The sequence below is a fragment of the Rhinatrema bivittatum genome, chromosome 7, assembly GCF_901001135.1.
Source record: "Rhinatrema bivittatum chromosome 7, aRhiBiv1.1, whole genome shotgun sequence".
In the NCBI taxonomy this organism is placed as follows: domain Eukaryota; kingdom Metazoa; phylum Chordata; class Amphibia; order Gymnophiona; family Rhinatrematidae; genus Rhinatrema; species Rhinatrema bivittatum.
In genome coordinates, this window is record NC_042621.1 from 95296140 (window position 1) to 95311001 (window position 14862).

At 40.3% G+C, this 14862-nt stretch overlaps 1 protein-coding gene across 4 annotated transcripts in view; it reads left to right on the plus strand.

Annotated features, from left to right (window-relative positions):
• The window catches only part of CPNE2 (copine 2), a 455723-nt gene that overhangs the window by 224390 nt on the left and 216471 nt on the right, over nucleotides 1–14862 (plus strand). For all 4 annotated transcript variants that reach the window (XM_029608729.1, XM_029608728.1, XM_029608731.1 and 1 more), the window contains exons 5-6: nucleotides 1055–1126; nucleotides 2397–2480. In XM_029608729.1, the coding sequence (XP_029464589.1) occupies nucleotides 1055–1126; nucleotides 2397–2480 (156 nt within the window). The remainder of the gene's footprint in view (nucleotides 1–1054; nucleotides 1127–2396; nucleotides 2481–14862) is intronic.

A 14862-nucleotide genomic window follows, 5' to 3' on the forward strand; every position in this document is an offset into this window, starting at 1 on the left:
GATTTACAAGTATTTTACAATCTGTATGTATATGGTATGTGTAAGTTATAAAATACTGGGGTAGCTCTGCGGGAGGCCATACTCGTGCACATGTGCCCATATGCACGTGTCTTAAAGTTATCCTCCTTGATTTTATAGTGTTTAACATAAACATTTACTGACCTTCAATTCTCTTTTTTTTCCTACCTTTTTCCTCAGAGCTCTTACAAAGTAAAAAATAAATATGAAGCGCTCAACCTGCATATAGTACCAACATGCAAAAATGTTTTTTTTCACTATTAACTCCATGCTCCTTCTCCCCCCCCCCCCCTTCATGCTTCCTCCTTTCCTGATAACTTGGCCCATTTCTTTTCATGATAAAATTCCAGACGTTTGTAGCTCATGTCCTGTCACCTGTCTAGCGTTGTTGTTAGTCTTGATTCATCCGATCTTCCTAATCCTATGTCTTGCTTCTCTTAGCTGCTCCTTGTCATTCTTCTTCCCTACCATACTTCTTTCTCTTCTTCAACTTCTTGTCTCAGCTCTGCCCCCTATTTGTTCCTACCCTCTTTTTTTTTTTTTCCCCCCAACTTTGCCTCACTTCCAATATTTGTTCATGCCGTTCTTGCCTTTCTCACTACTGATCATCTTTCTAGCTGCTTATAAGCTGGACCACCTTTCCCTTATTCTTTAAAGACTGGCTTTGAACCTTTTCACATTCTTCTATATGCATGTGGGGAACGAGCCTACCACAACACATGCTTATCTCTCGCCCTCAGCATCCTCAAAATTAAAAAAAAAAAAAATTCACTCTCTCCTCCTCTAGGATAGTTTATTCCCTCTCCCTAGGATAGTTTGTTCCTTTCTTCCTTTCCTATCTCATCTCTTCTTATGGGGAGCTGCTCTTTACTTCTGAATAAAAGACATCATGCAAATATGATAAGTGGAATAAAACATAATTTGAGAAGCCATACAGCAGGGCCTGAAGTCATTTCCTTAAACAAATATCCTAAGATTTCATTGCAGATTATTTTGTGAGATAAATCAGTGTTAATCTAATTTCCGTCTTTTTCAGATAGCTGCCCAAGAGCTGTCAGATAATAGAGTGATAACCCTTAGCATGGCTGGCAGGAAACTGGACAAAAAGGTAGGTTTCTTCTCGGTGCCATTAATAATTGATCAGTGCTGATTTTGATAGCAATAGCCCTCCCCATGACAACTGTTGCCTTCTCTTTAAAAATAAATAAATAAAAAAAAGAACATTTTGCTGTTCTGCGAGATTACAAAATGCTGGTATGGTACATTTACAAAAATTACAGCACTTGAAATATTCATTTAGGCCATTGGTCTAAAGTCTGGATAACGATTTTAGTAGCTGGCCTGCATGACTTCTTCCAAAGGGGAGAGAGAGCAGTGAACTATTATTATAATTAAGTATATGGAGGCTTGTGGCTTATGAGGTCAGATTGTCAGTAGGAAAGCCGGATTTGAATTCACAAGTCTGAGGAGTTCTTGTAACTCAGTGTTTTGTACACTAGACAGTTTCTCCTTTCCAAATTTGTACATGTGGATTCTTGGCCTTCCAGATGTTTACCATTTAGTTGCCTTTGCACTAAAGCTTAGAATACATACTATGGCCATTTAGCACATATGCTAACCGGTCTAACATGTAATAATGCCCTCCTCATGCATGGTAAATGGGTTCCTGAAGATGATACCAGGGATGTACTAAACCTTTGAGTGTACCCACAAGTAAATGAGGAAACATAACATGCAAATAGGCTTTAGCAGATCCATGGGAAATAGCATAGTATGCTCCCCTCTGTGCACTATTTTGTACACACTCACTAAAGCTCAAAATTTAACACCCATCTTGAAGTAGGTATAAAATATTATCATGCCCACAGGGTCAGCATATTAAATATGGGGGAAAGGCTCTATCCTCTGGATCTTCCTCAACACACAACTCCCTGAGGTCCCCTGACATCAAATAGCAAGTGTCATAGTTTAATTTGGTTTGAGTAGCAGGCACTGCTGCTTGAAGTGTGTATGCAAAGGATCCTGGTTGGGATCTCTGCCTGGAGTCAGTCAGGCCTCGGTGCATCATGGAGTTAGTGAGCTCAGCCCAGGAAGGGGAGGGAAGGCAGTCAGAGGCTGAGGGTGCATCTTACAGGAAAAGCCCTACAACAGGGAGTTTCTAGGATGCCCGGGATAGAATGTTTGGTGTGATGGGCAGGGCCAGAAGAGACATTTGAAAGCATTCAGTAAATGGGGAAAATAAAGTAGATGAGGCTATTCCATCCCTACAGCTTTCTGTATTTAAAATAGATGAATGCCTTGTGTTTCAACTAGTTAGATTCTTTGAAATCAAACTGAACATTTATTTCAGCTTTTTAACTGTTTTGATGTTTCAACAGGATTTTTTTGGAAAGTCAGACCCATTTTTGGAGTTCTACAAACAGGGAGATGATGGGAAATGGATGCTTGTACACAGAACAGAGGTACGTTGTATATTTTTCCTATCTAGAGAAGTAGTATTACTAATATTAGCTTATTGCTAGCTTCTTTTTGATATAAATATTGATGAGAAGGAAAAGGGATCAGGTTTATTGTAAGACTTGTAGATATACAAGATCTTATAGTACAAAGATGTAGAGATGACTGGGAAACCAGGGATGCTTGGTATTCACCTGCAGCATGCATGGAAATCATCTTTTAGGTTATCAGATCTATCAAACTGGCAAAAAGCATTAGAAATAGTTAATGTGCATTACACAGAGAATACTAATAAGCCTAGGGGTTTATTAAAGCATGACTATGCTGCTGATTATCCCCATATTTGGTGCTGCTTAGCCAAGTAAGTCTTATCTGGCTAAGTTAGACCTGTTCCTCTTCAGCCGAATATTGACACATGGATAAGTAACACTGCTCCAATCCGCCTACCTACTGCCCATCCATAACTTATTCAGTTAACTACATATTTTGTTGCTGTTTGGGAAATGTTTTAAAAACTTGAATATGAGTTTTAAATTATTGAATGTTATTCTGTTCATTAGCTGTTTTCAACTATTCTTTTTGTTAGTATGGTTTTACTATTGTAATTAGTGTTTTATATAATCTTGATTTTATTGTTTTATATTTTCTGAGGAATGGTGGCAATTCTATTTTTCCATTCTTGCACAGCATGCAGTAACCTTCTTGCTGCGGCTTCCAGTTCAGTTTTTGTCTGCACGATTCTATTTATACTTTGTCTCTTTATTCTTTATTTGATGCAGATCTCTCTATGTTCTGCTTGTATGACTGTTAGTGTGTAGTTTCTGCCTAGGGATCTAAAGCAGCTTGGCTTGTTCTCTTTTTCTAATAGGATGTGTATTGGTGTTTTAGGGCCTGGAATAATATTTTCAGTGCACCTTTTCAGGGTTGTTTCTGTTTGAGTGCTGGCAGCTAGTGTTTTACTATGGGAGGTTTACTATATTGTAACTGTAATTCAGATTACTTATGGCTTTCTGAAGACCAAAATGCATCACAATAGAACTAATAATCTTGTGCAGGGTTTTCTGGTTGGCACCACAGTAGTGTATGTAAATATAATATATATGTTGTTGTGAGTAATACTTTTAACTTGGAATGTCCTTTATATAAGTTCATAATTTTTAATTGTTTGTGGGGAGTTCCGGAAGGGGCATGGGAGGGAAGTGCAGGATTATAAGGTTCTTATGTGGTGCTAATTTACCCTTGCACTGGCTCTCTGTCTGTACCATTACGTTTAGCCCCCTTCTGTCATGTAGGAACTTGGTATTGTTGAGTGAATATGAGATCCAGTGAACAAACAGATGATCCAGAGTCAATTATGGCTAGCGTGGAGATTCCATTGTCCCCCCATGAATGTTAAACTGGGATAGTAATATGAGACTGATGAGTCTCTGGGGTCATTTTGATACTCAGAGGGATAGTTACCTCCTGATCCATTCCCTCTTTGGGGGCTGGCAGTCTGTGTTTCCCTGCTGAAAAGTGACCCTGGTTTTGGTTACTTTCGCAGGTATTTTGAAAGTGTCCTGAGAGTCCACAATGGAGGCATGTACCCTCTTGTTGGTGCCACACTTTTTCTTCCTCAGAAAAGTGACATTTCATGCTGTCGACCAGCATGGGCTCCTCAGAAGCATCCTAGAAGCCTCTCATGAGGAACTTTGTCAAACGCCTTCTGAAAATCCAAGTACACTACATCTACTGGTTCACCTTTATCCACATGTTTATTAACAGCAGGATGACAGAGCGAACTCTGTGAGGACTGTTGGACCAGCAAAGGTGTGTCAGGCTAGGGCTTCTTATATCCAGCCTCAATTTGGGACATACCTAGTGCTGGCCAAATAAGAAGCCTCTGGAGGCGAGTCTTCCTAATGCTGTTTAGTTTCATAGCTCCCACGGGTTTCTTGCTGAGTCAAAGTCTTTGTGGCTCTACTGCAAGATTCCCTTGCATTGAATAACTGGGGCCGCAAATTTGATCTCCACTGGCCCAATACATCTGCATATCTGATCACCTTACTCATTGCTCAGTTTTCCAGATCATTAATAAAATTTGTTAAACACCAAAATGTGTTGCTACAACCCAAGAAAGCGATCTAGGTGTCATAGTGGATAACACATTGAAATCATCGGTGCAGTGTGCTGCGGCAGTCAAAAAAGCAAACAGAATGTTAGGAATTATTAGAAAAGGAATGGTGAATAAAACGGAAAATGTCATAATGCCTCTGTATCGCTCCATGGTGAGACAGAACCTTGAATACTGTGTACAATTCTGGTCGCCGCATCTCAAAAAAGATATAATTGCGATGGAGAAGGTACAGAGAAGGGCTACCAAAATGATAAGGGGAATGGAACAACTCCCCTATGAGGAAAGACTAAAGAGGTTAGGACTTTTCAGCTTGGAGAAGAGACGACTGAGGGGGGATATGATAGAGGTGTTTAAAATCATGACAGGTCTAGAACGTGTAGATGTGAATCGGTTATTTACTCTTTCGGATAGTAGAAAGACTAGGGGGCACTCCATGAAGTTAGCATGGGGCACATTTAAAACTAATCGGAGAAAGTTCTTTTTTACTCAATGCACAATTAAACTCTGGAATTTGTTGCCAGAAAATGTGGTTAGTGCAGTTAGTATAGCTGTGTTTAAAAAAAGGATTGGATAAGTTCTTGGAAGAGAAGTCCATTACCTGCTATTAAGTTCACTTAGAGAATAGCCACTGCCATTAGCAATGGTTACATGGAATAGGCTTAGTTTTTGGGTACTTGCCAGGTTCTTATGGCCTGGATTGGCCACTGTTGGAAACAGGATGCTGGGCTTGATGGACCCTTGGTCTGACCCAGTATGGCATTTTCTTATGTTCTTATGTTCTTATGTTCTTACCATTGGTCCCAGTATAGATCCCCGGAGATTCCATTTTCTACCTCTTGTCCTTTGGGAAAACCAATCATATAATCCAACTCTTTTTCCTATTTTTGAATCCACTACTAGTCCACAATAGGACATTGCCTTCTATTTCATGACTTTTTTAATTTAATGAGAAGTCTTTCATGAGGGACTTTGTCAAATGTCTGCTGAAAATACAGATATGCTACCTGGCTCATCCTTGTCACATGCTTATTTATACTTTCAAAGAATTGTAATAGTTTGGAAAGTAAGATTTCCTTTTGTTAAAGCCATACTGGCTCTTTCCCATTAAGCCACATCTATCCATATGAGAAGGAAGCAGAAGGGTGGATGCTGGGGAGGCAAGGAAGGTTGTTGGTGGCAAGTGTTTAAGAATGGAAGTGGAGGCATTCTAGAGATGATGTATGGTGTGCAGATGGAGGAATTGGGAAGGAGGTGGAAGGCATGAGAGAGGAATGGAAGGCTATTGGAGAGGAAAATCGAGTGGGAGGCGAGAGATGAAAGATGTGAGAGAAGTTTGGGAGGAGTGAGAAGAGATGGTAATGAAGAGAAAAGAAAGATGGAGAGGATAAAGAACAGAACTTGGCTCCTTGGTGGGCTAGGGGCAACAATAAGTAGTGGCACTGTGGTAGGAACAGCCTCTTGCCGCCACACCACCTCCTACCACTCACTGCCCATGTGCAAAGGTTATGTGTCTAATGGTAGGGCACATCTGCACACACCCTTTAGGGACATAGTAGAGCTGTTCCAATTCCAGTTCATCAGCCCTGTGCTGCTTTGGAGGGGCAAAGTCACCTGGAATGAGTCCATTTATTTATTTAAAAAATGTATATACCACATAACCAGTAAAATTTACAATTAAAGCAGCTTACAAATTTAACATGCATAATATCCAACATAAAACCAATTACCAGCAATACAAAATGACATATACACAGGGGTGAATTGCAGGAAAATATCAGCCCGAGGAATTTTTTTCAACCCATCCCATGGGGTATCTGACTCACTCATATGCTTACCTCACCTTGGTCTGATACAAGCCCTCATCAAATGCAGAATAAAGACACCATAAAGTACAAACAGAAATGTGTAGACAAAAACTGAACTGGAAACTGCAACGAGCCAGATTCTGTATGCAGTACAGCAATGGATAAACAGTAACCATTCCACATAAAACATTACAGACACACAGCAGCACCTTCTTGATCTCAAATACATACATACACACATCGGCCCCCAGCTGAGTAGCTCCAATCTTTGGCCCCATTGGTCTGGTCTCCAATGGCGGTCAGCGGCTTCAATCTTCTGTGTTGGTTAAGGAGAAGGGGAGTGCAGGCCCTACGCAGTCTTTATATTGAAAATGAAAAGCAGAGAATGAGCGCGAGAAGAATGAATACTGGCTGATAGTGGACACAATGGCTCCGCAGGCATGGGGCCGCTGCGACCAACACCAACCACATGATTGGTCCTACGGCCCACCGGAGCATGCCCGAAGCCCCAGTAGGCCAATCTGCCCCTGCATATACAGACCATATAGCCCAACCACCCCTGCTAAGAAGATAGCACTCTGCCAATTGCCACTGCCACCTCCTCCCCAGGTATTGCCACTCCTTGGAGCAAAATACCAAACTTTCCACAACATCAAAAGCCATGTTGAAATTGTATGTGTTATTTGTTGTAAACCGCCTTGATTTGCTTTGTAAGTTTGGTTTATGAGGTGTATAAATATTAAATGACATGAAATGAAACCTTAAATCAAGTTAAACAGCTCTTTCCTCTGATATCCGGAAAGGAAACAAATGGGTCTGAAGTAATTTACAAAATTTTGTGCATCTCTATTCATTTCTAACTAACACTGGTAGACTATTCCAGGCCAGAAGGGCTGCTGCTGTAAAGGCATGCTTAGAGCTTCTACTTGAGCTAAATTTCTATCCACATGAGAATCCAGGGGTGCCCCCTGAGATGATTTAAGTACTCATCCTGCAGATGCCACAATTACTTTGATGAGAGGTATCGCGGACCATTCACGTGGACAAAGCAGAAAGTCATTTCTAATTACTAAAAGCTCGCCCTTTCGGTAACTGGAAGCCAATATAGTGTGGCTAACAAAGGAAACACTCTCTATCCTTCCTAGATTTCCTACATATCAGCCTCACTGCACTGTTTTGAATTAGTTGCAACTTTTTTTTTTTTTTTTTTTAATCAAGCAGCTTTGTAACCCCTCCAACAACCCATTGTAATAGTCTTACACTCCAATAACCATACCAGAATCTTAATTGCAGCATTATCCAAAAAGGATTTCAGTTGCCATCATTAATCCAATGATCAAAATGTGGTGTGCAGTTAAAGGGTGGATTACAAAATTTCATTTTTTATACTTCTGTAAGAGAATAATGACTTCCAGCCAGTAATGGGAAACCTATTTTCACTTGCTAGAAAGCAAAAGAAATTTTTAGACAAGCTTGATAGACAAAAATAACTGCTATTCTTTCCTTTGATCAAATGAAACAAAATAGAATTTGACTCATAATCGGTTTTTCTGCTTATTTCCAGATAAGATATTATTTTTACTTGTTAAACTTTTTGGGGCTCTTCCAGGAAGAATCAGTAATTGATAGATTTAATGAGGAAATATAAAAAATAATTGTCTACATGAAATATGTAGGCTAGTGGGGAAAACACAAGACAAAGGTACTAGAACCAATTATAGAAATGTGGCCATAAGAGCTGGGAGAAGAAATATTTTTCTAAGATGTATGAGATTTTTTTTTTTAAAAGGAACATAATCAAAGCGCCTGTACACTAAAACTCAAGCAACATAATTTTTAGCCTGTGCTCACTAAAAAGTTTAACATGTACAGTTAAAGCCTCATTTAACATGCGATGCATGAAATCACACTAAAAATCAGCCTTGATAGGACACATATTAAGCCAAAAAGTATAGAGTCTCTGTGTTATCTACCTGATTGCTAAATAGCATGTGGACACTATATAAATTAGCACATATGTATTAAACTGAGCATGTGCATTCCTCTTTTCCTCATAGTCCAGCCACCTTGCTATAAAGCTGCATGAAAATAAGCCTGGCATGTGAAGCTAGTTGTCGGTGTGGGGGGAGAGAAGTAAGAGACTATCTGGATCCAAGGAAAGGAAGTGGAAAATAAGATGAGACTTGTTCCTCAAATGTCTTCCAAGAAAACAGAAAATGTATAGAAGGTGATAGAGGAGGAAATTGTAGAGGAATTGGAGCAGGAAGGCAATGATATTAACATGTAGACAGTGCTACACATACCCAGGATGATTGACCTATACCCTCACATGACATTCAACCAGGAGAGTCTGCAAGGAATAGATGAACTGGCATCACACGGTGCCTCAGTCATCCCCCCCATCCCATTGACACTACAGACGAATATCTGCTTGCCTTAATTCCAGAGGGCACTGGCATCCAACTGTACCCGCTCTATGAGCACCCTGTAATATTCAGGTCAGGACCTGCCTTTGCCTTGGTGGTGACCTGTGCAGGCAATTTAAAGATATCGAAGGAAGACAGGTTGCAGTTTTAGGCCCTAACCAAGGCTACAACAATAGGAAGGACACTGTCTGGGAGGGCTCAAAACTCTATGAGCTCTGCAGTCAAAATTAAAAAAAAAAACCCAAACCATTGTTGATCTGAAAAATCCCTTGTGGCCCATACCGCTGTTTTGGCTCAAGACTCAGAATGCCTGCAGTGGCCTTTGGATTGACGAAAGGAAATAAAAATGTTTAGCAAAATGTTTATTACAAATCTTACAAAAATTCATCTTTTGGGGGTTTTTTTGGTTTTTTTTTTTAGATAATATTAATGTATTATTTTATATACAATTATACCCTAAATCCCCCAAACAGCACTTTATAGCCAAATTATTATAAGGAAGCCATTCTGTAAAAACAATGCTCAATCATATAAAAAACATGCATACATCTGTCATATATCCACACCCGATATATATATACATTCACACAGTTTAAAATAAAAGTTAATCAATTCTTATCAATCAGCTAATATAAATTATTCATTCCAAAATTATTTCACAGGAAAATGTTTAAATCTTCCTATAGCAATTATGCAATGTTTGTCAAAAATATCAATGTCAAAATATAGGTTCAAGATTTTAACCCCCTGCTTATTATTCAACTAACATGATTTATACATTCCAACATTGTTTAACAAAAAACATTTTTGAATTCACATGGCACTTATATAATGTTTCTCTAGAACTAACGCTGGTTCTGATTAAGCTAGAACACCAAAGGAGCAGGAGGAAACTACTAGGCCAAAAAAAAGAAATCCAGAAATATTTTAATCATTTATATACGTCAAATAAACTCCATTCTTCTATCATCTAATCCTCTTGTAATATAATTAGCCTATTCAGAGTTTTTTTTAAATCAACCTTGCTACTAGTTTACATAGTTTTGATTTGGACATAAATTATCTGCATTTTTGAAAATGTATCACTTATTAATTTTATATGTAATACATTTAAAGATGTTCCCACTGTCTCCAGCACATTTTTATTGCTTAAATAACTCTAAACATGTCTTTCTCTCCTGAAACAACCTGATAAGGTCCAAAATGTTGACATTCTTCTCTCTACTTCTTTGTGAAAAAAAGGGAAAATTGGTTCTTATCTGCTGATTTTCTTTCCTTGAATCCTACTAGACCAGTCCAGAGAGATGAGTTTTTCCTCCCCTACAGCAGATGGAGACAGGGAACAAAAGCTTTACTGTACTCTTAATACTTAAGTTACTATGCCACCTACATTCTCTCAGTAAATCTATAATAAAGCTAAATCAATCAATCACTCATTTTTAGCAGGAGAATTAAAAAAAACATCAATGAAACCCAAAGCTAGGCCCAGCACACCTCCACCAAGGAGATGAAAATGCTAGAAAATTTACAATGAAACCTAACAAACAATACATATACAGAAAAAGAAGGCACAGTCTTCAGATTGAAAAAGACAGGATTCTGAACTAGTCTGATAGGACTCAAAGAAAAAAGATTAGCAGGTAAAAATCAATTTTCCCTTTCTTATTGCTCACCAGACCAATCCAGATGAATAGGATGTCTTCTCCCCAATTTTGCAACCATTGAATAAACCAAAAAGGTAATCTGACCTCCAAAACTCATTTGTAACCTTCAAATATCTCAGGAGAATCCTACACACATCTAGAATATGTACCTCCTGAGATGAGTGGCAGAACCTGAACTCGACTTTCTAAATGGAAGCAACTCTATAGACTGACATAAACAAAATGAAGAAGCCACCTTGGGTAAAAAGGAGGGAACTATCTGAATAGAAACTCTGTTCTCCAGAAGCTGGAGGAAAGAGTCTCTACATGACAATGCCTATGATTAGAAATATGCCTCAACAAACAGCCACCCTAAAAACACTGTTTTTCAAAATGAGGTCCTTCAAAGATGCTCTCTATAGGCTCAAATGAAGTTCTGCACAAGACTTTCAAGACTAAATTGATGTTCCAGGGTAAGACCAAATTTTTAACCAGCATTACAAATGCTTCACTCCCTTCAAGAATCTCAACACTTTCGAATGCGAAGCCAGAGAAGACCTCTGCACTTTTCTTCTACAACAGGATAAAGTAGTCGTCTGCACCTTAAGAGAACTGAGAGCTTAAACTCATTTGTAAATCCATTTGCAAGAAAGACAGGATCATGGAAACCAAAGCTTGAAATGGAGACAACCCCGATTCTTGACACCATATCTCGAACCCCATCCAAACTTGAACATATGCCAAGGAATTCAAAGTCTTCCTGGCTTGAAGCAAAGTTGAAATCATTCCTTCGAATAGCCCTTAACTACCAACCACCTTTTCTTAATGGCCAAGTTGCAAGGCAAACGTGATCCGCCTGATACAAGCAAAATGGGCCCTGATGTAGAAAACTGGGAACATGTCTGAGCTGCAAGGGCCTCGCTACCTTGAGATTTAACAAATCCACGGCCTTCTGGGCCACTTGGGGCCTTCAGGATCACCAAACCTCAATGCCTTTCTATTTGCCTTATCACCCTTTCTAGCAAGGGCCAAGGGAGAAACATATAAAGAAGAATCTTCTGATGCTTTGGTTGAGATATAGCATCCAAGCCCTCTGACCCTGCTTCTCACTTGTGACTGAAAAACCTCAATGCCTTGGCATTATGCTTTGTCGCCATCAAATCCAAAAGAAGAGCCCCCCATCTGGAACTGATGAAAGCGAACACTTCTGCTTCTAGCTCTCATTTCCCAGGATCCAACTTCTGCCTGCTCAAAAAATCCACTTGCACATTCTCCACCCCAATGAGAAGCTGAAAGTGCTCTTAAATGGTGCTCTGCCCCCCAAAGTAACATTCCCACTTCCAGGGAAACCGTTGGGCTCTTGGTTCCTCCCTGCCTGTTTATATATGCCACCGCCATTGCATTGTCTGACAGCACTCTTGCCACTGATTAGAGGCAGAAAGAACAGCAAGGCTCTCCTGATTGCCCTTGCTTCTAACAATTGATGGACCAGGAAGCTTCTAATCAAGTCCACTGACCCTGTGTCATCTGCCCCTGGAAAATGGGTCCATAGCCACTCAAACTGGCATCCATGGTCACTGTTACCCAATCCTGGATCTCCAATTCCACTTCCTTGGAGAAACTGTATTGCGAGAGCCAGCAGAAAAACTTCGATGTGGCTCCTTCAGAAGGCTACAACCTTATCACAAAATACTGCATCTGGGGATCCCATTGCAAGAAAATAGCCCTCTACGGTGGCCTCATATGAACTGCCATCCAAGAAATTAGATCTGATATGGATGCCATGGATCCCATTCCCAGCACTTGAAGGTAATCCCAGACCCTGGAAACCTGCATCCACAGCAATTCACGAATTTGACCCTAAAGTTTCAGGCTCCTTTCCACTGTAAGAAACACCTTACATATTCTTGTCTCTTGAACTGGGTGCCCAGGTATTCCAGGTTCTGAGAATAGATCCAGCTTGCTCTTGGCAAAATTGACCACTCAGCCTATAATTTGCAACAGGAAAACCACCATGTTAACTGAGCACAGATACTCAACCTCAAACTTCACATAAATCAACCAATTGTTCAAAAAAGGACGTCATTCCTTTTCTGCGAAGAACCTCCGCCATACAATCATTACTTTGGAAAATGTGCAAGGGACCATTACCAGCCCAAAAGAGAGCACCTGATACTAGATATGCCCCCCTAGGATAGCAAACCTGAGGTACCATTCATGATCTCTTTGAATAGAAATTTGCAGATAAGCCTTCAAAAGATCCAGTGATGCCAGGAACTCTACTTTTCTGACCACTGCAATTATAGACCATGCAGAAGTGAGGTGCCCGCAAAGATGCATTCAGCATCTTTAGATCCAAAATGGGCTGAAATGTACTCTCCTCTTTGGACACCACAAAGTAAAATGAATAAGAACCCAGACCTCTTTCTTCCTCCGGGACTGGAGCCACCATAGCCAAAAGGAGAAGGTGATCCAATATGGACTTTACTTTCTTTCCTTTTACTCATGAAGCACATGGTGAGAACATTGAAGGCCTCAATTACTGGGTGAGCAAAATCTAAGTCATAGCTGTCTTTCACAATGGAAAGGACTCATTGGTCTATCGTAATCTTGGTACACTCTGCATAAATGTGGGACAACCCCCCCCCCCCCCCCATTTACTTGACTGAATTGTGAACCAGCTGAACTTCATTGAGAACCCTTGAACCCTCCGAAGCTTGATGAGTGTGCCTGAGCCTGAAAACCAACATGGAGAAGGGCAACTGACCCAGAATCCTCTGCTTTCTTAGCCTGTCTTGGCTATATGAACTTTAAGTGACTTATTGAGCCTGACTTGCAGAAATTCTAGGGACACCTGGACAGCATGCGAAGCTGGCGCCAGTTATGATGCCTAATTATAGGGTCCTAAAAGGAAAAGGCAACGGTTGGAAACTTCAGGCTATACTGTCATAATAGAAGCACTCTTTCTCAGGGGTTTCTATAAACACAGCCGCAGATGTGTTAATTGCCCTGACCAGCAAGATTCTAACAGAACAAAGGACAATCTAAAGAGTGATGGTAAATGGGCCCCACCTTGGAGAAATACACAGGGTAGCTAGGGATGATCTTATCATACTGTTGACATGACAAGCTATGTAAAAGATTCTCTAGGTGGTCACACAATTTCAGAATTTCTGACCTAGTACTGTATTGTATTTTACCTATAAAAGAAGGATCAGTTCATGTATACGAGGAGATGCTGGTAGTCAGTTTGTCAGAGAAATGGCATCAGCATCTCCCAAGAATACTTATATTGATCAATAAAAAATTATACTTTCTACAAAAATCTAAGTGTTCTTGTATCCCTGGATATATAAGCGTCCTAAAGAATGGCATGGCGCTTAACAAGCTAGAGTCCTCATTTTCCTGAGCACTCCAGCCCCACAAAAGGGCTGAGATTTGCAGGCATACTAGTGCAAAGAAGAACTCTTCACAGGACGATACCGCCTAGGTTCCCAAAACGTCTGTCTACTGGGGAAATTCTTGTGGGTTTCCGTAGGTTTATCCTCAGGTAACTTATGAATCTTAAATTCCTCTAAGTCCTTAACCAACTTTTCCAGATCCTTTCAAAAGAGTAATTGTCCAAGGAAGGAAGGGGAGATTGCCAAGCTGAGACTTGGACCAGACATCTGATGCCCAATTGCACAACCAGTGCAGACACCTGCAGACCTCATGGACACCATATTTTTGGATGCTGTGCAAAGCAAATCATACAAAGCATCTGCAATAAAAGCTAAGCCAGCTTCCAAACATTCTGATTCCTTCTCTGAAAGTGCTTCCTCAGAGCCAGCCACAGAAATCTGTTTCCACCCATCATAGGCACACTTGCATCATAATGCTGCTAGTAACAGCCACCGTGAGTGCCAAGGACGAAACCTCAAAACTTCTGTTCCGATGAATTTCCACCTTCATTTCATGAGAGTCCTCGAGAGCCACATGGTCTTTTACTGGAATAGTGGTCGTCCTAGTAACTGCTGATACCAAGGCATCTACCTTGGGCATCTTCATTAAATCCAAGGCTTCTTTCAGAAGGGGATACAGCTTCACCATGGCTCTGTCTCCCTTCAGATCAATCACAGAGTATCCCATTCCTTAAAAACTAAGAGGTCTGTATTCAAAAGCATTTAGCCAGCTAATTCAGAAGTAGCCAGCTAAATGAATATTTGGGCATATATCCGGCTAAATTCTAGCCACCTAATAAATTAGAAGGCTAGAATTTAGCTGGCTAAGTTAGGGGCATTCTGAGGGCACAACTGGGAGAAGTTGAGAGAGCCAACTAAGTTAACTTGCTAACTCCAATATTCAGAGTTAGCTGAATGATTTAGCTGCTAAGTCTGGTCAGGCCAAAGTGCTGTCCT